The sequence below is a fragment of the Cricetulus griseus genome, chromosome 4 (genome assembly GCF_003668045.3).
Source record: "Cricetulus griseus strain 17A/GY chromosome 4, alternate assembly CriGri-PICRH-1.0, whole genome shotgun sequence".
Lineage (NCBI taxonomy): Eukaryota > Metazoa > Chordata > Mammalia > Rodentia > Cricetidae > Cricetulus > Cricetulus griseus.
This window is the reverse complement of record NC_048597.1, coordinates 221,801,716-221,825,738: the sequence shown is the minus strand read 5'-3', so window position 1 is coordinate 221,825,738 and position 24,023 is coordinate 221,801,716. Positions and strand designations below refer to the sequence as shown.

Here is a 24,023-nt window from a genome sequence, read left to right as displayed (position 1 = left end):
TTCTGACCTCTATCAGCACTGTACCACGCATGAACGGAAACATAATGTTAAAATAAGTTGGGGTTACTCACTGCCTTTTTTTGTTGTTTTTTTTGTTTGTTTGTTTGTTTGTTTTTCGAGACAGGGTTTCTCTGTGTAGCTTTGGAGTCTATGCTGGCACTCGCTGTGGAGACCAAGCTGGCCTTGAACTCACAGAGATCCCCCTGCCTCTGCCTCCCGGGTGCTGGAATTAAAGGTGGGCGTTGGTGGCGCCACTCACTGCCTTTTAAAGCTGCCTTTATTAAAAACAACTTTCTGAGCCGGGCGTTGGTGTCGCATGCCTTTAATCCCAACACTCGGGAGGCAGAGGCAGGGGGATCTCTGTGAGTTCAAGGCCAGCCTGGTCTCCAGAGAGAGTGCCAGGATAGGCTCCAAAGCTACATAGAGAAACCCTGTCTCGAAAAAACAAAACAAAACAAAAACAAAACAAAAAAAAACAAAAAAAAAAAAAACTTTCTGAGTGGTGGTGGTACACATCCTTAATCTCAGCATTTGGAAGGCAGAGCCAGGTGGATCTCTGAGTTCAAGACCAGCCTGGTCCAGGAGTGAGGTCCAGGACAGCCAGGGCTACACAGAGAAACCCAGTCTCAAAAATAAAAAAACAAAACCTAAAACTCTATGATGCCCATTACTTGTGGGCATCTCAGGGCAGCCGGTACTGCAAGTGTGTGTGTGTGCTGACACACGTGCATGAGAACACATATGCACATGGGTGTGGAGACCAGAAGAAACCCATGTTCCTTGGGACCCGTCCACCTTTTGTCTTCTCCCTGGAGCTCATCAAGCAGGCTACACTGGCTGGTCAGAAACCTCAGGGATCCACCTCCCTGTGTCTCCCCAGTGCTCCAGGTGCCACCACACCCAGCTCTGTGTTGGTTCTGGGGTTCAAGCTCAAGCAATTAACTGACTGGGCCATCTCATCTCCCTGGTCCTTAACGAATGCTTTATAAACTGGGGGTTTGGCTTCTCACCAGTGCACCCCGATGTTTGTTTTCTCCTCACTCTAATGTGATAATTCCTTCCTCTGCCAGCAGGACCAATTTTGGTAGGTACTGGAAGCTGAGAAGCTTCAAGGCCAGGTATTTTCACACCATGCTGGCCGAGAGTGGGGGGTGGGGAAGGGCTGGATTACATTAATCCAGTCACTGTGCATTCGTCATAGTCAGCATAACCTTGATTCCTCAGTGAGATGAGCCAGGCTCTCTAAGGGCTCAAGGGAAAGGAACACCTGGAGGCAGGAGAATAAACAACCCTTCTCACCTTTCCTGTGAGCAATGGTGTCTAGGTAGAAAACCCTGGACACAAGTTGGTCTGGGTTGATAATATCAAGCCACTGAATTTCCCAGGCTGGTCTCCAACTCCTGGGCCCAAGAGATCCCCTGCCTCAGCCTCACAAGCAGCCTCAGGGACTAAAGATGAGACCAGCCTACTCTTACTGTTGAGGACACTGCAGTAGGTTTTCTCTCTTTGCAGCTAGCTGCATTATATACACAATGTTCTTTATCAACATAAAACGAAAAATCCTGCAGAATGTACAAATTCCAGTGAGTTCCTGATGACTATAAAGATCCTGTTATTCTCTAGGGACTGGAGGCAGGAATTTTACACTCCACAAATAGTTCTGACTCAGCAGAACCTCCCAGATTTGCTTCCCACTGTCTAGTTACCAAGCTGGCCCAAACAGATACAGCTCTCTCTCTACAGCTCCAGAGCCACATCTAGAGTGCCAAGTGGAGCTCAAACTCGCTTCCTTCGGGTTACTTATGTGGAGTCAGCAAACATCCATGATACCAGAACATGGGAAACAAAGGCAGAAGGATCAGGAGTTCAAAGACAGCCTCATCTACACCAGCCTGGGCTACATGAGACCCTGTCTCAAAAAAAAAAAAAAAAAAAAAAAAAAACAGAAGGGAAAGGAGAGGAGAGGGGAAAGGAAGAGAAAGAGGCGGCAAAAGTGATTTAAAGCCATGTAGTGCTGAACATTCTTTTACAACCCATCCCATGTGATGCCCTAAAAATGTCTTTGTTTATCTGGCTGGCCTGGAACTCACTATAACTCTGACTGGCCTTGAACTTATAGAGATCTGCCTCTACCACAGCTGATCCTAAGAATATTTTCACTGGGGCTGGAGAGATGGCTCAGAGGTTAAGAGCACTGACTCTTCTTCCAGAGGTCCTGAGTTCAATTCCCAGCAACCACATGGTGGCTCCCTACCATCCGTTATGGGATCTGGTGCCCTCTTCTGGTGTGTAGATATACATGGAAGCAGAATGTTGTATACATAATAAGTCAATAAAATCTTTTATAAAAAGAATATTTTCACTACTTCAAAGGCCAGGTTGACCTGAAGTGGTGATCTTCCTGCCTCAGCCCCAAGTGCTGGCACTAGAGGCCCCTGTGCTGCCATAGGAGACAAGCATGCATTGAGTATGTCCTCTCCCTCTCCAGAGGGCAGCAGGTTCGTTCCTCCAGACCCCTACGGACAAAGACATGGACACGGACACAGACAGCTAGCCCCCTCAAGTGAGGGGCTTATCTAAACTAGTCTCTGCAATGAACAACTGTGAAGACATCAAGACATCCACACTGTAATTAAGAGAGTTTATTTTAAAAGATTATAAAAGTTATATTAAGAGTGATAAAAAAGACCCACAGGTTTTAAATCAACAAATACAAAAGTGATCAGATATAAGCAATGTAAACATACATTTCCCAGTCCCCACATAAAGCATAATTTAAGTATAGTAATTATAGAAGTCTTGTGCTATATTTCCCTTCTAAGTCTCAAAACTCATTCTAAACAATTTGTATAAAATACAGCAAATCAAATTTGCTAGAGCTGCTAATAAAGACATCTTTTCTGTGTTGACAGTCTCTGGTCCCAGCTCTTGTTGAGCTGATTTGGTGCCACAGTCTTTAACCCCATCACACCATCCCCCCACTCCCCAGAGGATGCAGAAGTCAACCAGTCACAGATCCCCCAAAAGAGAAAGTTCTAATAGTGACCAAATTATCTTCTTACAAGGAAGAAATGGAGTAGTCAAGGAAGCCCTCAGCTGTGGAACAAAGCAAACCCACAGTAAACAACTAGATGCTAAGTTCTGCATGTGTGGAGACAGGCCAGAGTACGTCTGTCCATCCTCAACAAGCCCAACACTGGCAAAGAGGTGCACTGTTGGGATGAGTTGTTCCCAAGGCCTGGGTGGCACTACTGAGAGATGGCAGAAACCCTCAGAGGTGGGACCTGGTGTGAGGTCTTAGGTCAGTGGGGCGTACCCTCCAAAGGGAACTCAGGACCTCAAGTCACACCCACCCACTCATTCCTCGCTTCCTGGATGCACAGCATGAGCAGCCTACTCTACCAAGCCCCAACCATGATGTACTGCCATCTAGCAGAACAGGACTGACCATGGGCTGAAGCTTACAAAACTGCAAGCAAGACAAACCCTCTTTTTTCTTTTTCTTTCTTTCTTTCTTCTTTTTTTTAAAGATTTACTTTATGTATGTGTGAATGTATGCCATACATGTTTGGGTGCCAGAGACCAAAAACACTGGGTCCCCTGGTGGTAGAGTATCAGGCAGTAGAGAGCCATCCCATGCTGGCACTGGAGAACAGAACTCAGTCCTCTGAAGAGAAAGAAGCAGCACTCTTAACCTCTGAGCCATCTCTCCAGGCCCAACCTTTCCTCTTGTAAGTTGACTGTCACAGGTATTTTGTTACAATACCAAACAGCTGACTAATAGTTACACTAAAGCTGCCCTGATTTGCTGTTAATTCTCAACAGGTCTAGATGATAGTTCCAGACCATAGCACAGCTTGATGTAAAATTCTAAAATTGTCTGCTATAAACTGGTTCCTTTTGAATTATTCTATTCTTGGTTTCAAGAGCCTACTGTCCTTTCTCTTAGATGGAATGCCCAGTGAGGCAACATCCATGATTGGTTTCATGATCTCCCAAGCAGGTAACCCAGCAGATCAGGCAGTGAGTCAGTAACAGCAGATTCATCCACTTCTGAGAACTGTAATAGCCTCACTCATGTAACCAAAACCATCTACCATGTACAATGGCAGACAAGAAACTGAAAAGGAGGGGGAACTTCACAGAAAATCCCTGGAAACATGATCGCACGTCTTCAGAGAGAAACCCCAGCCTGGGAAACCTCCACTAGGGCAGAGGCCTTGACATATCCGAGTCTCAGTCAAACCTCAGAAGGAAGACAAGAAAGAAAGGTTCCCTTTGGGCACACAGGTGCCCCAGTGGCTCTAAGATAGCCTTGCAGCAACAAGCAATCCTTCCAAAGCATGGAACAGTCTGTAGCCTCCTTATACTACCAACAGTATTCACTAGCAGGGGCTCTAGGATCCGCTTTCTCAAGACACCTCCCCTGGAGAGAAACTCAAGCAGAGGCCTGTGGGAACAAGAATCTATCTGATCGACATTCCTGCCTCGTTTGGTGACAAGGAGAGCACAACACTCTGGCCAGCCTGGAGATAGCTGACAATGAACTAGAGTGAGGAGACAAGGGAAAGAGCAAGAGTGAAGGCTTCCTCTGAAGATGGTGATGCGGCCCAGCGACCATCGAGACTCAGGTGGGTGAGCAAGCCCACCAGGACTCTGAGGAGAAGCCTGCAGAGCAGTGTGCCCTTGAGCAGGAAGGACCGCCTGCCAGGAGGGAGACCCAGTTCCCAACTCACAGGATGAACCATCAACTGTCTGTTTCTGTGTATGCACACAGCATAGTTACCATCAACTGTGTTTCCGTGCGTGCACGCAGCAGTCACCATCCATTGTTTCTGTGTGTACACACAACACAACCACCATCAGATGTTTCTGTGTGTGCACACAGCACAACCCTCCACTCACTGCCAGGTGGTGAAGGCCTATCTGTGCAATTATGTCCCCTGGACAGGACACAGAGTCTATTCTATCTTTGGTCTTTAGATGTAGTATCAGTTTCTTCAATTTTTCTGTATTCTGTAACAGTCTTTTTTCTTTTAAACTTAATCTTAACAACCAGAGTGCAATGTAAAAACCAAAGGCGGCTGATACTGTTGCTTTTATACACATCACCACCACTATGCATTTTCTGTTAGGCAATGCATGGATCAGAAAGAACAAAAATAACTGCCTTTGGGAGTCAGCACATAAGTGTAAGGCTGAGTGAGATAAAGACAAGGGTTATTATTAGGGAAGGAAGCCTGCACCGACACCTTAAACACAATTAAATCTCCAACAACAGAACAGAATTTAACCAGCAAAAACTAATAGCAAAGCAAATGACTTTAAAATGAAACAGTTCCGGAAAGGATGGAGAATGAACGGTCTGGAAGCTAACCCTGGTGTAGCCTGTAGCAAACAACAGACATGCAATTCACAGACCACAGTCCTTGTCTTTAAAAACAAACAAACAAACAAACAAACAAACAAACACCACCACAACCTCCTCCATTTAAGGTAAGTTCCAACAGTTACTAAACTCCTCTGAGCTTTAACTGGCAGGGCTGCCACCCCGCAGTTGCAGTGAGAAGCCGCCCTCCTGTCCCTTCCCTTCTCTCCAACAGACGAGGTGCACACACGACACAGGTCCCACGGAAGGAGCACTCCTCTGGTCTGCAGCGCCTGCTCCTGACCTAAGCATTGAGCGGCTCGGTGAGGGCTTCAGCCCTGGCGTTGTTCTCAGGCTTTCTCAGCTGGCTCTCTTGCCGTTTCTCACAGAGCATGACCACAAAGTCTAGTAGGAACATCAGACTTGCTATAAACCCAAACACCTGGGGAAAAAAAGGGGGGAGTTAGATGAGGGAGTGCGGGGTACAATCACATGTGCTACTCAGCCTGCGAGTCTATATCCATTCCACATCATAACCACTTTCTTAAAAACACGTTTTGTTTTTACCTACATGCATGTGTTTGTCTGAGGGAATGAATTCCACATGTGTGGGGGTTCGTTTGGCGGCCTAAAGAGATCACAGGGTCCCCTGGAAGAGCAGCAAATATTTATTCTAACTCCAGCCCCACACTTACTATTCTTTAACAGAATTTAAAATTCATTAAAAGAGGAAAAGAAGTGACAGAAAAATTTCCAGAGTAACAGATACTATTCAAAGTCCCACAAGACACAAACACCAGTTCTCCTGTTGTGTGGTGCTAGGCACAGAGGCCAGTTCTCCTGCATGCTAAGCAAGCACTCGACCACAGAGCTGCAGGCCCAGTCCCAGGCGTAGGTGCTGTCAGTTGGAAGAGACGGCAGCCCAGGAAGAGATCTGGTCTCCCTGCTCCTGTCTCCATAGCTACTGCACAAGTCCCCAGTCCCACCCCCTCTACCTGACACCTCCAAGCGATAGTCCCTGTAGGACAGCCAGGAGTCTCCTCGCATGCTATCTACCTCCTCTGGAAACTTATGAAAGGAATTCCCTGCATTCCCAGCTGGAGTTATTTAAAAACCACTTTCCCATCTCTGCTTCCCAGCTAAACCCTGGTGCGTGATAGACAAGCTAGCTGACTCCAAACACAACTCCCATGTGGCAGGAAGGAGGGAGAGTTTCTAGCTGTCACTCAGAAGAGACCCCCAATCCTAACTGAGGCAGGCTGCCTCCACCTCCACCTCCACCAGCAAGAGACACTAGAAATTCCTGTTAGCCTAGGAAATCACAAGGCTGGCATGGAGACTGAACTTCAACCCACACACCTCTCTCCCTTCCTAGGTGCTGTTTTCGAATCCTCTCCTGAAGAAAAACAAAAGCTGAAAGGGCTCAGATATTGGGGTCCAAGGTGACAATGAAGTGGATTTATTACAAGGGTTATGAATGCAATGGAAAAATGGGGGCTGTGAGAAGAGTGAGTCCTACAAGGCAGAGTGTGAGTGGCTCCCTATAGGTTTCAGGAGGAGGAAGTTGTATGCTCGTGGGTGAACAACAGTCCATAGTATGTGCTTAGAGTCCAGCTGTCTCTGATTCTTGTGTGGCAGGACAGGAAGGGGAGAGCTGTGTGACCTTCAGGATGTCCCTGTCTCCTCTCTGGGGGGGCCAGAAAAATCATCCGGGAGCATTTTACCCATTAAACCTGGGCTTTTCCTCATTCACTTTGATTTCGTTTGATTTGTTTGCTGTGTCAGTGGAGAGGCTTAGTGGGTACAGAAACTTTTCAGGGAGGAGGGGCTCCAAGAGAACAAACCTCTGGCCCAGATTGGGAGGCTGTTACCTTTTTGGCATCTATTAAAAAGGCCACACATGTACCGGTCTTGGCCCTTCTGAACTGGTAGAAGCTCTTCCACACACATCCAAGGCAGCTGACGTAGTAATGGAGATCTGTTGTTTGTTTTTTGTTTTTCTATTTTTCAAGACTGGGTTTCTCTGTGGCTTTGGAGGCTGTCCTGGAACTAGTTCTTGTAGACCAGGCTGGTCTCGAACTCACAGAGATCCGCCTACCTCTGCCTCCCAAGTACTGGGATTAAAGGTGTACGCCACCACAGCCCAGCTAGTAATGGCAATCTTAAAATAGTACCCAAACGGGCTTCCTGCCTCCTTGAACACTGACAATGGCCCTGCACACACACACACCTCACGTCAGACAGGGACTCTGCAAAGCTCTCCCCATGACCAGGAAGTCACGGGTCCTGTACAGGCCTCCATCATCAGGTAGAGTGAACGGAGAGATGAATGGCCTTACGCAGAGCACTGTACTAACAGTACAAAGGTGAAGCGACCGCAGCAGCTTCCTCCCTACCATGCATGCTCAGCACCCCAGGTCCACATGGCCTAAGTCCTTTCTGACTGGCATACGGAAGCTTCCTGTGTTAGGTGACTCTCCCTTCCCCACACAGCCCTAGGTGATCACATCCACTCTGTCACACGCCCACCATTCCTAAGGCACATTGCTAACAACCATCTACCAAAGCCTTCCTGACTCACCATCTCTCCCCATCCACCTGGGGAACGAATCCTACTTAAAAATCCTCTCCTCTAAGCCCCTCTACCCAGCTTGGCCCTTCTCACCCCAACTGCTGCTGGATTACTGGGTCTTAGCTCTTAAAATCACTTTTCCAGGTTAAAGCAGGCTCAGAGACCACAAAAACAAGCACCCTGTGTTAAATCCAGACACCAGCCCAACTCTTGGCTTCACCCTGGGGAATAGCTAGCTCTCAGCTAGCCCCCTGACCTGCTGGAGGACCTCAAACTCTTACTCAAAAATCAACCAGATGAAGCCATTTCCTCCCGGAGCCCTCCCTGCCTCTAACACGGGAGAGTTCCTCCAAACTCCTCACTGGGCTCTGGAGACAGCCACACCAACCACAATGGTGTGGTCGGCACAGCTGACTGCAGACCAACTTTACGGGCGTCACTAGGTGAGACTATGTTCTCTGTCTATCCCCGTATCCTTGGCCTACTCTCACAAGCAAGGTATACCTCCCCTCCTTTACTCTCTCTCTCTTTGCTTCCCATGCCTGTGCAGTCTCCATTAAAGAGGTCCCTCTCTTATTCCTCCCTGCTGACCTAGGGAGACTCACTCTGGTTCCAGACACTGCTATTCTGACAGAAAGCCTCAGACTTACAGGATACATAGATCTAAAACATGTCCTACTTTCCCAGACTTACAACTCAAGAGTCCCCATTGCCAGGCCCATCTACCACAATACTTCTCTGGTGACCCATGTACCCTCTACTTTACCAGAGAAGCCATCAAGGGGGCACTAAAGCAGGACATTTAGATCCCTCACTGTGCAAGCTTACCATAACTGTCTCCTCCCCACTGAGCTAAGTATCTACCTCCTGGCTCTGATAGGGGGATGTCTTTCTGTATGCTGTGAATGTATGTTTTTCTTATTGGTTCATGAATAAAAGCTGATTGGTCAGTAGCCAGACAGGAAGTATAGGAGGGACTACAGACTAGGAAAACCCTGGGAAGAAGAAGGCAGAGAGAGGCCACCAGAGAGACGCCATGTAGCCACCACAGAGTAACATGCCAGAGCATTAGGGGGAAGCCACAGCCTCCTGGAAATACATAGTTAATAGAAATGGGTTAATAATTAAGAGAAAGCTAGCTAATAAGAAGCCTGAGCCATCGGCCAAACAGTTTATAATTAATATAAGCCTCAGTGTATTTTAATATGGACCGAATGGCTGTGGGACCAGGCGGAATAGAAACTCCGTCTGGTCACCATACTATCAGGGATACCCAAAGCCACACACCTGTCTCTTTCTATGGCTGCCTCAAGATGAGAAGTCCATCTAGCCAGTAAGAAGGTCGCCCCTTGCTGGGTGTGGTGGTGCATGCCTTTAGTCCCAGCACTCAGGAGGCAGAGGCAGGTGAGGTAGATCTCTGAGTTTGAGACCAGCCTGGTTTACAGAGCTGGGCTACATAAGCTACCAAAGAAACCCTGCCTGAAAAAACTAACAAACAAAAAAATAAAACATGTGCACACAAAGAAGGTCCCCCCTCTTCATCTTATTATCTACAGACACATCAACCCTTCCTATTCTCTCAAGAGGTCTCAACCCTAGTACACATACATGACGACAGCAGGACAGACCCCAAGCGACATCTCAATCCCCTGCACCCCAACTCCTCCACCTCATGTCCTTAAAGCTATATCTTTACACACAGAAGACTGGAAAGGCTAGATCTGGGACCAGCTGCTTTAAGACCACTTGGGGACTGGAGAGATGGCTCAGAGGTTAAGAGCCCTGGTTGCTCTTCCAGAGGTCCTGAGTTCAATTCCCAGTAACCACATGGTGGCTCACAACCATCCATAATGAGATCTAGTGCCCTCTTCTGGTGTGCAGGCATACATGCAGACAGAACAGTGTATACAAAATAAATTAAAAAAAAAAAAAGACCTGACCACTTTAGGAGTCAAGGTAGCATGGAAGGGACCTAGACATACCAGTCTGCAGCCTTGCCAGCCCTGCCAGCCCAAGCTAGCCTTGAGGTATGATCTTCTTATCTATGTCCTACAAAGCCCACATTCCTCCAGTGGAGTCATATTTTACCTTAGAGCACCCCACCCCAAAATACCCTGTTTCCCATCTCTTCAGAGTCCCTGTGCTGGTGGCCAGCATTACTAGCTGAAATGCCCCAGCCTCTGCTACACCAGCATGTATGCAGGAGTCTGTGTGGGTGTCAATCATTAAGACTCAAGTCTGCAGATAAATGACATTCCACAAAAGGTATCAAACACATGTTCATTAGCAATAGTGTCACTGGCCCATAGATGTGATAAGGGAAGCATATGACTTACAACTCAGGTTAGGTGAAGACAGATGAAGTTATATCAAAAGCTCTATTTTATTAAACACTACTAGGTTAAATTACTTTTCCAGTCACTTGTCACACTATAGTAACACAGGGACACAACACCACAGCCTACTTCCTCTTCCTCAAATCACTTCCTCATTGTATGATTCTAACATATGACCAAACATTCTGAGAATTTTGTCAAGATACAAAAGACCATGCTTCAAATTTAGCTTCCTCACTAGCAAAACCTTGAGGAAGTTGATGAAGACCAAAACAGGAAGAAAACAACACCAAGTCTCTTAGAACTCCAGACCACCTTCTCTGTGACTACACGCTGTGTGTGTGTGTGTGTGGGGGGGGTGTCCTGGATAGCTGGCCTCAAACTCAATCTTCTGCCTCAGCTTCCAAAATGCTAGGACTGAAGGCAGTGCCACACCTGGCTTACACTTGCATGTCTGAGGCCACCCCTTGCAGTCTGGGTTCTTCCTTTCCTCAACTCCTCCTCCACCCTGAAGAAGACAGTTTCATCTCACCTACAGTAAACTGAGCTCTGCATTATTCATTCACCTGGATGTCCCCAGCACAGCCAACACAAACTAATTCATAAACTCATTGCCAAACCCAGGTCGTTCCCTTTTTGGAGTCAGCTGTGGCTTGATTGCATCTGTCTATCCATTCATTCCCTTACAAACCAGGCCTGCACAGCACCATCTGCAACTCTCTCAACACTTTGTTTTTAACCATTTTACCTCTCTTTCTTTGCTGTGTCTGAGTATTTTGCCTGCATGCATATCTGCACACCATATGGATGCCCGGCGCTATAGAGTTGCCCCCCCCGGAACTGGTATTATGGATGGCTTTGAGCTGTCATGTGGGCACTGGACACTGAACCCAGATCTACAGCACACAAGGCAGAAGCTCGCAATGCTGAGCCATCTTTTAGCACTCTGTCGGCTCACTCAGACCTTGCCTGGCTAACTCTGCAAGCCCTTTCTCCCAAATGCCTCTGTACCTAAAGCAGTACTGAAGGGCAGAAAACTGTATATGACAACAAAGGCCACCGTGCCTCTTGCATTAACAGACACTTGCTTGTATGCAGCATAAAGAAAACTTTGGAAACAGAACTCAGTCAAATTCAGGCAGGTTCATAGGGTTGTCAGCCTACCATATCTGTTTACTTTTAGGTCTTCTACTCAATATTACATTTAAAAGTAGAAGAAAAACTACTCTTGGGCTGGGGAGATGGCTCAGTGGGGAAAAGTGCTTGGCACACAAGCCCGAAAATGAGTTCAGATCCCGGAACCCAAGAAAAAGTCAGACACAAAATGAAAAGCAGATCCCAGGAAACCTACAGGAAGTGGAAATATGAGATTCCAAGAAGCTAATGGGGCCAAGTGAGATGGCTCATGCCCCAGATCCCAGCACCCAGATCTCTGTGAGTTCTAGGCCAGCCAGGGTTACACAGTGAGACCCTATCTCAAAAAGGAGGGGTGGGAACTAGTGGGCTGTTTGGCCTGGCTACACAGCATGAAAACAGGACCAAACTAAAGATCTTCCCTTACTTCCACACAGATCATGGTATACAGGTGCCTACCCCCACACAAACACATACATCATTAATACAAATAAATAATAATTACTACTTATATATAACTTATCAAGGACTTTCTAAATTATTTATTTGCTTATTCATTTATTTATTTATTTATTTATTTATTTATTGGTTTTTCTAGACAGGTTTTTCTCTGTATAGCTTTGGAGCATGTCCTGGCACTCGCTCTGTAGACCAGGCTAGCCTCGAACTCACAGAGATCCACCTGCCTCTGCCTCCCAAGTGCTGGAATTAAGGGCATGCGCCACTACCACCTGGCTAAATTCTCTATTTCTAAGAAAACAAGATTAAGGTTAAAAATGCAAAGTACTGGGTTGGAAAGGTGGCTCAGAGGTTAAGAGCATTGTCAGCTCTTCCAGAGGTCCTGAGTTCAAGTCCCAGCAACCACATGGTGGCTCACAGCCATCTATAATGAGATGTGATTCCCTCTTCTTGCGTGCCGGCAAGAACACTGTATGCATAATAAATAAGTCTTTTTAAAAAATGCAAAATACTTACAATTGCAGCAATTTCAGCTGAGGTCCCAGCATGGGTAGAAACAAAAATGATAGATGCCAACAGAAATACACAGCCTGTTCCCAGAGTGATGTAAAAATCCTACACATGCAGAGAAAACAAGAACACAGGTTAGAAAAGCAGACACCAAGTTTAAGATTTTTAATTTCAAAAACCCTTGAATGACTTACATTTCCTTGGTGCAACCCTAATGTAAACATGCTAGCCTGGTACCTTTTCAACAATGCAACCTACATGCAAACATTATCTATTTACAAAGAAAATTTTTTGAGACAGGGTCTCACCATGTAGCCCTGGCTGGTCTATAACTTAATATGTGGACCAGAATGGCCTTAAATTCACAGAGATCCAACCACTCCAACCACCTGCCTCTGCTTCCTGAGTGCTAGGATTACAGGCATGTGCCACCATCCCTAGCACATTTTTATTTTGAACAGATCTTTCTTTTGGTTTACGGTGTTACTGGGGAGTGAACCTATGGCCTTATGCATGCTAGGCAAACACTTGCCACTGAGCTGAACTTCTATTTGGTGGTTTCTCTCTCACAATTTCTCATGTAGCCCAGACGAGCCATGAACTTCTGATCCTCCTGCTTCTACCTTCCAAGTGCTGGGATCACCATGCCTACTTAGGACAAACATCTTCAAACAGAAAAATGCACTACTGGGGCTGGAAAAATGTCTCAACAGTTAAGAGGACTTACTGCTTTTCCAGAGGACCCCGGTTCAGTTCCCAGCACCTACATACTGACTCACAACCATCTGTAACTACAGTTCCAAGGATCTGTCACTCTCTTCTGGCCTCCAAGGCTACCAGAAATGCATAGAGTGTACAGACATACGTACATATGTACATATGTACATACATACATACATACATGCAGACAAACATATGAACAAAATAAAGTATTTTGTAAAGATTTATTTATTTTTGCATTGGTGTTCTGCCTGCATGTATGTCTGTGTAAAGATGCCAGATCCTCTGGAAAGGGAGTTACAGGTCATTGTGAGCCACCATGTGGGTGCTGGGGATTGAACCCAGGTCCTCTGGAAGAGCAGCTGGTGTTCTTAGCCCCTGAGCCATCTCTCCAGCCTCATATTTTTTAAAAAGAAATATGTAAGCCGGGCGTTGGTGGCGCACACATTTAATCCCAGCCCTCGGGAGGCAGAGGCAGGCGGATCTCTGTGAGTTCGAGACCAGCTTGGTCTACAAGAACTAGTTCCAAGACAGCCTCCAAAGCCACAGAGAAACACTGTCAAAGAAAAAAAAAAAAAAAAAAAAAGATGTAGTGTTCAATAAACTAGCCTCTAAAGTCAGTTTACTTCAGTTCAAATCCAAGCTATACCACTTTCTATTCACGTAACTTCTTGTTTGTTTCTTTTTTGTTTGATTTTGGTTTTTAACACAGGGATTCTCTGTGTAGCTCTAGCTATCCTGAACTTGCTCTGTAGACCAGGCTGGCCTCTGACTCACAAAGATCCTTTACCTCTGAGATTGAGGGCATTGAAAAACCACTGCCCAGCTTCTTGTTTGTTTCTTATTGTTAATGTTGGGAGTGGGCCTGCAAGTGGCACTGCCTGTGCGTGGAGGTCAGAGGACAACCTTGTAGAGTAAGTTTTCTCTCATACCTGATTGCTGGGATTACAGGCATGTAAAACCACACCAATTCATAGAGCCCAGGATTCAGTGCAAACCAAGTAAGTATTCTACCAACTGAATTATATCCCAGTCAGTTTGGAGTGGGTGGTGGTGTTTGTTTGTTTGCACATGTATGTGAAACGGAGGCAGATGTCAGCATCTTTCCCAGATGCTCTCCACCTGATATCAAGGCATCATCTATCTCTGGCACACAGAGCCGTATGTGACAGTTCTCTAGCACCACAAAGGAGACAGAAAATGCTACCTAAGAAGTCAACTGTTCAAGTGTTCCCTAAATTAAGGGGATAAATAAATTATCTGTCATCCCTCAATATAAATCATAAGCAAATACCAGGGGTCAGCAGATTGCCACTAGAAAGCTAAGCACCGCTAATGTGAAAATGAAGCTTTCCCAGCCTTATAAGGAAAACATCCTTTTTGCTTTTTTTTCTTTCTTTTGTTTTGTTTTTTAGACAGTCTCTCTCTACATAACTGTCCTGGAACTTACTATGTAGACCAGGCCGCAGATGCTGGGATGCAGAGCTAGAACACAGACAATGCTCTTCCTAGTGCTTAGCTCTAAAGTGTTACTGATGGAACAATAAACCGGGCTGACTCCCAGACAGCAGCCTGACACACTTACCGAGGACTTGACTTTTCCAGGGTCCACTCTGTCGTGCACTGGTGTGCAGTATACGATCAGCAGAAGGAGGCTCAGGAGGAAGGCGCTACAGCTCACAAATTCAAAGAAGTACAAGCCTCCACACAACGTGCACTGGGACACAACCTCTTCACAGATGAAGGCCAGCAGAGACAGCAGCTAGAGAAGAAAACCATAGACCTCAGTGACTCAAAGAACCCATGACCTGTAAAACTACATGCAGGCTGTGCCTGGTGGCATGTGCCTGTAGACCAGACACTTGGGAGGCTGACGCAAAAGGATCAAAAGTTCAAGACCAGCCTTGCTAAGACTGTGCCTTGCTAAGACTGTGAGAACACCCCCTTAAAAAAAAAAAAAATTAAAACGACTATCTGTTTACTCTAATATTTTTAAAGTAGAGACTGGGGCAAGCAAAATTAGTGAACAAACTTGATCAACAGAACTTAGTCTGCTTGCCTTGAAGGGAAATACTAGTCTGTGTGTCAAACACAGAGACGCAGAAATGAGAGTGTTGTAACAGCCCAAAGGAGAGAAAGCTGAGTGCCACTACACATGGCAATTTTTTTTTTTTTAATGTGCTGTAATGAATGAGCCAGAGGGAAAGTTAGCAGAGGTATAGTTGGAGCTCAGCCAAGTGAGAGAGAGGTCAAGAGCACCCTGGGAGGGAGCAGCCTTCCTAAGGGGAGAAGCCAGCAAGAGCCATAAGAAACAGCAGCCCAAAGGGTAATAGACGAGAGCAAGTGTGGCCACCTGAAGAAGGCGGCAAGCATGCTACTGCTACTCAGAGGTCAAGAACACGGTCACCTGAATTAAACTGCACCACAAGAAAGCTGGCAGTTGTATCGGTGACCCTGGCAGGCAAGAAAACTCCCATCTGGCAGAGAAGTCAGATCACTCTGTACTTGCGAGTGGGGGTGGGGAGACATGGCAGCAGACTAGAAGAGCCAAGTCAAGTCAGGGGCGCAATGGATGAGGTCACAGGAAGGGAAGTTCAAGATGACAGCTTGAAGCACTTTTTACTGCCTTAAGCAGAAACCATGTGCTGGGAGGAACCAGGCCGCTCTGTACAGGGAGGAGCTGACGCCCACTCAGGGTTAACTCTTTAGAGAGGGGAAGACTGTTCATGACAGCAGGTTTTGTGAAAGCTTGGGGAATGGCCTTCTGAGTGCCCAACCCATCAAAAGGATTGATGACCCAAAGTGAAAACCAAAGGGAAATTCCACCTCACCCCAGGGCAGGAGAAACAGACAGACACAAGAGGAGCATCCAACTGCTACAAGGAAAACAACAAAGCAGACTAGAGTGCTGGGGCACACCCACACATTCAGCCCTCAGGAGGCCGAGGCAGCAGGATCCACTGGAGTTCCGGGCCAGCCTAGGCTACAATGTGAGACCTTATCTCCAAAAAACACCCAGGAGTTAGGAATGTAGCTCAGTGGTAGTATGAATGTCTGGCATTCAGGAAGCCTTGGATTCAATTCCCAGCCCTGGGGAAAAAAAAAAAAAAAAAAGAGCTGGCCGTTGGTGGCTCACGCCTTTAATCCCAGCACTCGCACTCGGGAGCCAGAGGCAGGTGGATCTCTGTGAGTACGAGGCCAGCCTGGTCTACAAGAGCTAGTGCCAGGATAGGCTCCAAAGCTACACAGAGAAACCCTGTCTCAAAAAATAAAACAAAACAAGAAAGAAGAAAGAAAGAAAGAAAGAAAGAAAGAAAGAAAGAAAGGAAAAGAAACACAGTAGCTTGGAAAAGAAAAGAGAAATGAAAATCAAGGGCTGCCTTTCTCAGTGCAGTGAACCTCTCACCCACACTTTCATCACCAACGTCAACAGACAGCACTAGGGAAACTAGCAGCATCTTCAAAGCTAAGCACTTCTGTACACTCCAGAGAAATGAAAACCTACCTTGAGGAAAAACAAGTACAGGAACTTCACGATGACTTACTCAGACAGCCCCAAACTAGAAACAATGCAGACATCCTTCCACAGCTAAAGGAAGCTAAGGCACAAAATGTCCAGCCTAGTTCAATCTCCAGATAACTGTACAAAGTATAAAAACCAAATCTCGGTGGCTGAGGGAGGCTATAGCTACCATGCATGAGACCCTTCATTCACTACACAACACTAGAAAATTAGTTAGTTAGTTCAACCTTAAAAGGTTATAGCTAGGAGCCTGAAGAGATGGCTCAGCCAGTCCTCGGCAGGCCTAATAACCGGAGTTCAATTCCAGAACTAAGATGGTAGAAAAGAACCAACACCCAAGAGCTATCCTCTGACCTTCACATGTGTACCAAGGGAAACTTCCCACCTCACAACTAAAAAGATTTTATGCCAGAACAAAAATAGATCTCTTTGCTCTGGTTTCCTGTGAAGTGAGCCAGACATAAAGCAGACCCCCATGCCAAACAATTCGGATGGAGGCATTCCCTACCATTACATCACAGGATATGGAGGGACACACTGAGACAAACCACACCTCACTGTTTCCTTAACCTTCTGTGCTGGGGGCAACCGTATGAATTTCAGGATGAGAGTCCACTGCACCCTAAACGCCTAAGGTCTTACTTGCTGTATTTGAGTATGTTAAAGTTTATCCAAGTTTCCCAGCACTCAGGAGGCAGAGGCAGGCGGATCTCTGTGAGTTTGAGACCAGCCTGGTCTACAAGAGCTAGTTCTAGGACAGCCTCCAAAGCCACAGGGGAACCCTGTCTCGAAGCCTCCCCCCCCCCCAAAAAAAAAAGTTAAAAAGTTTATCCAAGTTTAAGAGTCTAGGAAGTACCTGAAAAACATATCTCCACGAGGCTGGAAAGATGATGCCTCAGCAGTTAAGAGTACAGGCTGCTCTTTCAGAGGACCCAGGTTCAATTCTCAGCACCCATACTGAGGCTCACGACTGCCTTTAACTCCAGTTCCAAGGGATCCAACACCCCTTCTGGCTGCCCTGGGTACCAAGCATGCAAAAAATACAGACAATATATGCAGACAAAAAATTCATACACATAAAATAAAAATGCACCTGTGTATGAAAGCCAGTTGAAGCCAGCTGTGGTGGGTACTCCTGTAATCCCAGCACTTGAGAAACAGAGGCAGGAAGACCAAGACTTGCAGGTAATTCTTGGCTTAGAGAGAGAAAACTTTCAATTGAGGGTTCTGTCTGGCTGCTCTTGACACACTCCTGTGAGAGCTGCAAGACAGTGACGCCTGGCCTACAGCACAGACACAGGCTGCCTGTCTGAAGAAGGGCAGGACTGCTCCCCAGAAGCAGAGGGTCCCAGGCCACCAGCAGCCCTGCTCTATGTACTAGCAAAAATCAGTCTTGCTGACAACAGGCAGACTCCACCTGGCCATCGCCAAATAAATGGGTTTAACATCCAGGCTGAACACTTCGGTTTTAAAGGACAAGAACAGTTCTTTTATAATCACCTTCAGCATTATTCCCCCTCTAGTGCAGAGTGTGCTTTAATATGCAGCAACAATGGGTGTGTGTATGCGCATGGGATGACAGAGCAACATGACCCACATGTTGGGCTGTGTATGAGCAGCCAATGGCAGAGCAATATGATCAATGCACAATATGACCAATGCACAATATGACTAATGCACAATATGATCAATGCACAAGAAACAATGAGCAGCAGTGCTTTTACACCACACACCTGAGCAGTCCTCGTGGAAATACCCAGAGTAGTTACAGAAGGCTGGATGGACACATAAGACTCAAACCAGGGTTGAGACACACATGGGCAGGAGAGGACATTCACAGTCGAAGGAGAAAGGACAGACTCATGAGGGCAAGAACATGCTGGGTGAGTCCAAAGGGGTACTGCCCTAACTGGTTGGGAATGGTAAGGTATTCAAAAGGAGTAGGTGTGCCTATGTGATGAGAAACACAGGACTCTGGGAATTGAGGGAGTTCCCCAGTTCAAGAGTAGAAGGTAAACTGGGTGATAGTGGTGCATGTATTTAGTCCCAGCAGAGGCAGAGGCAGGTGGATCTCAGTGAGTTCAAGGCCAGCCTACAAAGTGAGTCCAGGACAGCCAGGGCTGTTACACAGAGAAACCCTATCTCAAAAAACAAACAAAACAAAAAACAAAAAAAAGAGCTGAAGAGCACGGAGTAAATAAGTCAGGATATGTTGGTTTTGGTTTTAAAATAAAAAGGGAAACTTTTAAAGCAAGTAAAAAGACTTCAAACAATTTATCCAACAGTAATACCTAAGAGACTCTGATGGGGGGTATTTTATTTTAGTCATATTTTGTTTTGGTAAACAGATACTTTCTGTATTAAGTAAAGAAAAATAATTTCAAGAAGTAGTGGTCACCAGTATTTCACAAGTAGTCAAGGGCAGGAAGCAAGAGTCCCCTACACACAAAGAAATAATTCGATAAAAGGCTCCATGCTGTTTTCTTGGTAAACACACTATTTACAGGAAGAACTTATCATACTAGAGACTATTAGTGAGCACTGAACACAGTGATGATGCATCCAGCTCTCTGAGTGTGTCTACCTGGACATGATGGGGAAACAGAGCGCTTAGAGTGGGGATCATCTTGAGAGCAGTTTCCCATCTGAGTTTACAGATGAACTTGAGCTAGTCCCACACGGTATGAAAGTCTATCCCCTTAAACATCTGAAAAACTGCTTGGCATTAGTTAGAAGGCATCATCCTCTATAAAATTACATGTACTTAGAAAAGAGCACACCATTAAAAACTGACTTAAGAAGCTGGAAAGATGGCTCAGGGGTTAAGAGCACTTACTGCTCTTGCTAAGGATCTGAGTTCAGTTTCCCAGCACCCATGCAGGATGGCCTAAAATCACCTGCAACCCCAGCCTCAGGGTATCTGACATCTCTGGCCTCTGCAGGTACCTTCACTCATTTGCACATAGCCTCACAAAACACGCACGCATGCACGCACGCTCGCAGGGGGGGTGGGGGTGGTGGCGCACAACTTTAATCCCAGCACTCAGGAGGCAAAAACAGGTGGATCTCTGTGAGTTCAAGGCCAGCCTGGTCTACAGATCTTTCCAGAACAACAACAACAACAAAGACATATCACTGAAGTCAGGAACTGTGGACATACCTATAATCCCAGCACTCAGGAGGCCAAAGTGGGAGGACACTGTGAGCCTGAGCCATACAGCAAGCCACAGGCTAACCTGGGTTACACTGTGAGATCCTCTCTCAAACAAAACAAAAGCTGGGCATGGTGGTACACCCTACAATCCAGCATTTGGGAGGTACAGGAAGAAGGATCCTGAATTCAGGGACACCTTCAGCTACTTTCTGAGTAAGGCCGATCATTTAAACAGGGCTACATGAGAACCTGTCTCAAGAAAAACCACAGACTAATTACAAAGACCTGAGTTTGATTCCCTAGAACCCACATTTTAAAAAAGGATCTGGAAGCTGAATGTGAACCACCACAATCCCAGCACTCAGGAGGCAGAGGGAGGATTTAAGACTGTCCCCCAGTTTCATGGGGGCTTAAGGCAGGTCAGGGCTACTTGAGACTTTGCCCCCCCCAAAAAAAAGAGAAGAGAAAAAGGAGGGTGCAGCAACACACACCACCTGGGTCCAGAATATGGGGAAGCAGGGACAGGCCAGTCAGTACAGTCCAACCAGCACACTTCAAGTTCAAGGAGACGCTGGTCTCCTTGAGGCACATACCCAGAGTTGACCCCTGCCCTCCACACACACAGCACATGTGGGCACACACACAAACAATATAGTTCATGCAGCTCACAACCACTCTAGTTCCAGAGGATCAGATACCCCCAGGTTGTTTCTGGAGACATCAGGTACGCAGCCACACGTGCAGGAAAAAATACACATAATATTAAAAGAATATAAACTCTAAGAAATATTCATTCATTTGGATAGCAATTCAGCTTAATAGCATTATGCTAGCCAAAGTAAATGTTTTACAGTCATTCATATAATCTACAAAGAGATTATATGAATCCATTTTAAAAAACTTTTCAGACTGTGAGGACAACATGATGTCACAGAGTAAAAGCACTTGCTATGCAAGCCTGATGACCTGAGTTCAACCCTAGAACCCAAATAACGGTGGAAGGAGAGAAAGAACCAAGTCCACAAAGATGTCCTCTGACCTCTACACACATGCCATGGCATGTATACCCACCCACACATACCATACACACAAACACAATAAATTTAAGTTAAAAATGAGATCATAGACTGGTTCATGTAGTCATTTAAACATTAAAACCTGAATAAATTCATCATCTAACATTTAAAAGGTAACAAATAAAATAGGAACATAAGGGCAAATCTATAAATAGAAAAAAAACAGAAGTCCAGTTTCGTAAAATTTAAGATTCTAGCCCACTGGTAGTAGTATACATCTTTAGTCCCAGCACCCAGGAGGCATAAGCAGTCGGATCTCTATGAGATCGAGGTCAGCCTGGAACACAGAGCTAGTACCAGGACAGCCTATACAAAGAAACTCTACCTCAGGAAAAAAAAAAAAAAAGATCCCAGTAGCTCCTGACAACAATGTTTCAACCACTCACTCATGGCTCAGCTCTGGAAAGGTATGAAAACGAGAGACCTGCCTTTAAATTTTTGACAAGCCTTTGACAAAACACATGTCAGATCTGAGTGACAAGCATAGCAGCACAATTCCGAGAGCTAGGCAAGCTCTGCACTTTATCCTAATCTCCCCTGCTTGCAGGTTCACCCTGTGCCCCTAGATATTTAGCTTGGTAACAGCAAGTCTGGAGCAGCCTGGGAGATCTACAGATGGAAAGAACCTAGAGGTGACCCAGCCCCACCTCCCATAGCTCTGATGGAGAATCCCCCAAGTCCCATGTTTCACAGCAGGCTTCTTAAGATTTATAGGCCCAGAATAACAAATCACACACATACATTTCTCAGGGTTTGGAAGTTAACACACTGTGCCTCCTCTTCCGATCACCCCGTGTTCTTATCAGAGCTCTGCAATTCTATAGACTTTAATGGACTAAAGACACTGAGAATGACAGAGTATAAGGCAAGGAAAGTCTTGCCTACAGCTCTCATCTATAACTTTCTTAAGACTTTTTGAATAACTATAGTATATTTTTGTTACCAGGTAAGACATTATTAAAACAGAAAAAGCAGAAACAAAAGGCAACCATGAAAATGAAAATGTGTTTTAAAATTCCATGTTAAAGAAAGCATGCCTGTAACATGACAAGTTTCCCATAACAAATGAATTTCATAGAGATAGTGTTTCATTCTATTCCTCTTTCTCCTTAGGAATGATGGCAAATACACAGAACAACTAAAAACCTTTTCAAGGCAAACTGACCACTTTGGTCCAACTGTAAAGGACCAGCGAAACTTCTGGCTGGTTCTCTTCTGAAGACAAAGAACTAAGACCTGCTGAGTTATAATAAAGCAATGAGAATTTTTACTTTGGCTTTAGCGTTTCTTAATGGAAAGAAAAATAAAAGCAACTGCAAATAAGAGATTTAATAAGCAGCAGCCCAATAGGGATGGTTTCCTTGGAGTAGCAAAGTTATAAGGCAAATTTCTCTCCGTTCAAAAAGTCTCTTTAGAAACAGTGTGGTTTTTGTTTTTTGTTTTGTTTGTTGTTGTTGTTGTTGTTGTTGTTTTGCAGAGAAGCACAGCAGGTATCTAGGAAATATGTGAGGACTACACAGAGGAAGAGCAAAAGAAAGTGAATCTGGGTCTATGGGTATAGTTCAATTGGTAGAGTGCTTGCCTAGCATGCACACAGCTCTGGGGTCTACATCCGCACCATGTGAACTGCATGGTGGAGCACACCTGTAATCCCAGCACTGAGTAGAGGCAGGAGGATCAGAAGCTCAAGGTCATCTCTACAACACTGTAACTAGTTTGCAGCTAATCTGAACTACTGAGACCCTGTGAAGAAAGAGTGGGAGAGATGGAGTGGGAAAAAGAGAAAGAGAGGGGGAAGGGGAAAGGGCTAGAGGGGGAGAGGGAGACAAGGAGCGAGGGAGAAAAGGGTAGAGGGGGAGGGGATGTGAAGGAGGGGGCAAAACACACCCGCCCCCGTAAAAGGAACTGTTTCTGTAAAGGAGCAGTGACAGGAGGGAACCCCAGGGCCTAACAACCTAAAAGTGCCCACTGTGGACATTTCAAGAGTGTGTGGAGGGCCACACAGGACCAGATCGTCTAGGGTTGCACACGCCACTTATCTAACTTGTCTCCAAATGATTTCCTCATCCCTAGCTTCCTCTAGCAACAAAACGCAGCGCCAGCTTTCTAAGGGCTGTTTTTCTACTCCAGGAAAGTAGGTCAACTGAGTTCCAAGAATGTTAAGTTCTGATTATCAGCGTTTTAGGAATTTTAAATCTTCCCAAGGAAACCCATGGGCTGTTTTTACAAAGAAAAAAATTTAAAAAAAAAGCTTCACAAAACAAAGCAAAAACCATAAACATTCTAAACAATCTGGTTTTCCCTAAAATTGTCTTCTTGGAAAAAAAAAGTAATATCCGTTGGCAGCTGAGTCAGGACCCTGAAACGCAGTAATTTAAATATCAAAGGTGTCTATGTTTCCACGCCCAAGCTTACGGAACTTAATTGCAAAAAAATAAAGGAAGCATGCCGCGATCTAGTTAGTCCTCTCTCTCACCCGCACACACGAACCAGAAAGATGCCCTTGGGCTCCACCTCGAACCCAAACACGAACTGCCAGGCAAGTTAAACTGGGCTAGCACCCGGAAAACCGCAAAAGCCAGAAAAGATAGGCAGAAAGCACCTCGTTGTCTAAAACACAAGCACTCAGGACGATAATCCAAGAGTGCTGGCTGAGAGCAGGGAAGGGAAGAGCGTAGGGTGGCTCCGGGAGAGGAAGACCGACGAGCGACGAAGGGGCCCCGGGCGGGGGGCGGCGGGCGGCAACGCCCCTTCCCCAGCGCAGGGGGAAGGAACTGGGGTGTGGAGACGGCTGCTTCCGAACGAGGACGCCCGCCGAGCAGCAGCCTGGAGGCTTCCTCCGCAGCCCACAGGTCCCCGCCCCGGCCCTGGCCCCGGTCCCGACCCCGGCCCCAGCCCCGACCCCGACCCGGCGCCCGCTCCTCCTCCGCCGCCGTTGGCCTCACCAGCTGCGAGACTTTGAGAACGCGCCGCGACCACGGGAGCCGGCCCAGGAAGAAGTAGGCGGCCAGGCCGCTGCGCGCGCCCCTGCCGGCGCCCGGGGCCGCCTCGGTGGTGGGACTGTACACCGCGCCGTTGTCCATCGCCCGCTAAAGGTCGCCCGCTCGCCGTCCGCCCGCCGGCACAGCAAAAGTCTCCGCGGCGCAGCCGGGGGCATCACTTCCTGGGACT

The 24,023-nt window shown here is 46.3% G+C and overlaps 1 protein-coding gene across 1 annotated transcript; it reads right to left on the bottom strand.

The window, feature by feature from the left end:
• Positions 1-2,622: 2,622 nt before the first annotated feature.
• On the bottom strand, positions 2,623-24,023 carry Cmtm6 (CKLF like MARVEL transmembrane domain containing 6). Its single transcript, XM_027415306.2, has 4 exons — positions 23,798-24,023; positions 14,685-14,861; positions 12,386-12,484; positions 2,623-5,810 (listed from the first exon to the last, which is right to left on the bottom strand). Exons 1-4 carry the CDS (start codon positions 23,933-23,935, stop codon positions 5,673-5,675), a joined length of 552 nt encoding a protein of 183 aa, XP_027271107.1. The 5' UTR covers positions 23,936-24,023; the 3' UTR covers positions 2,623-5,672.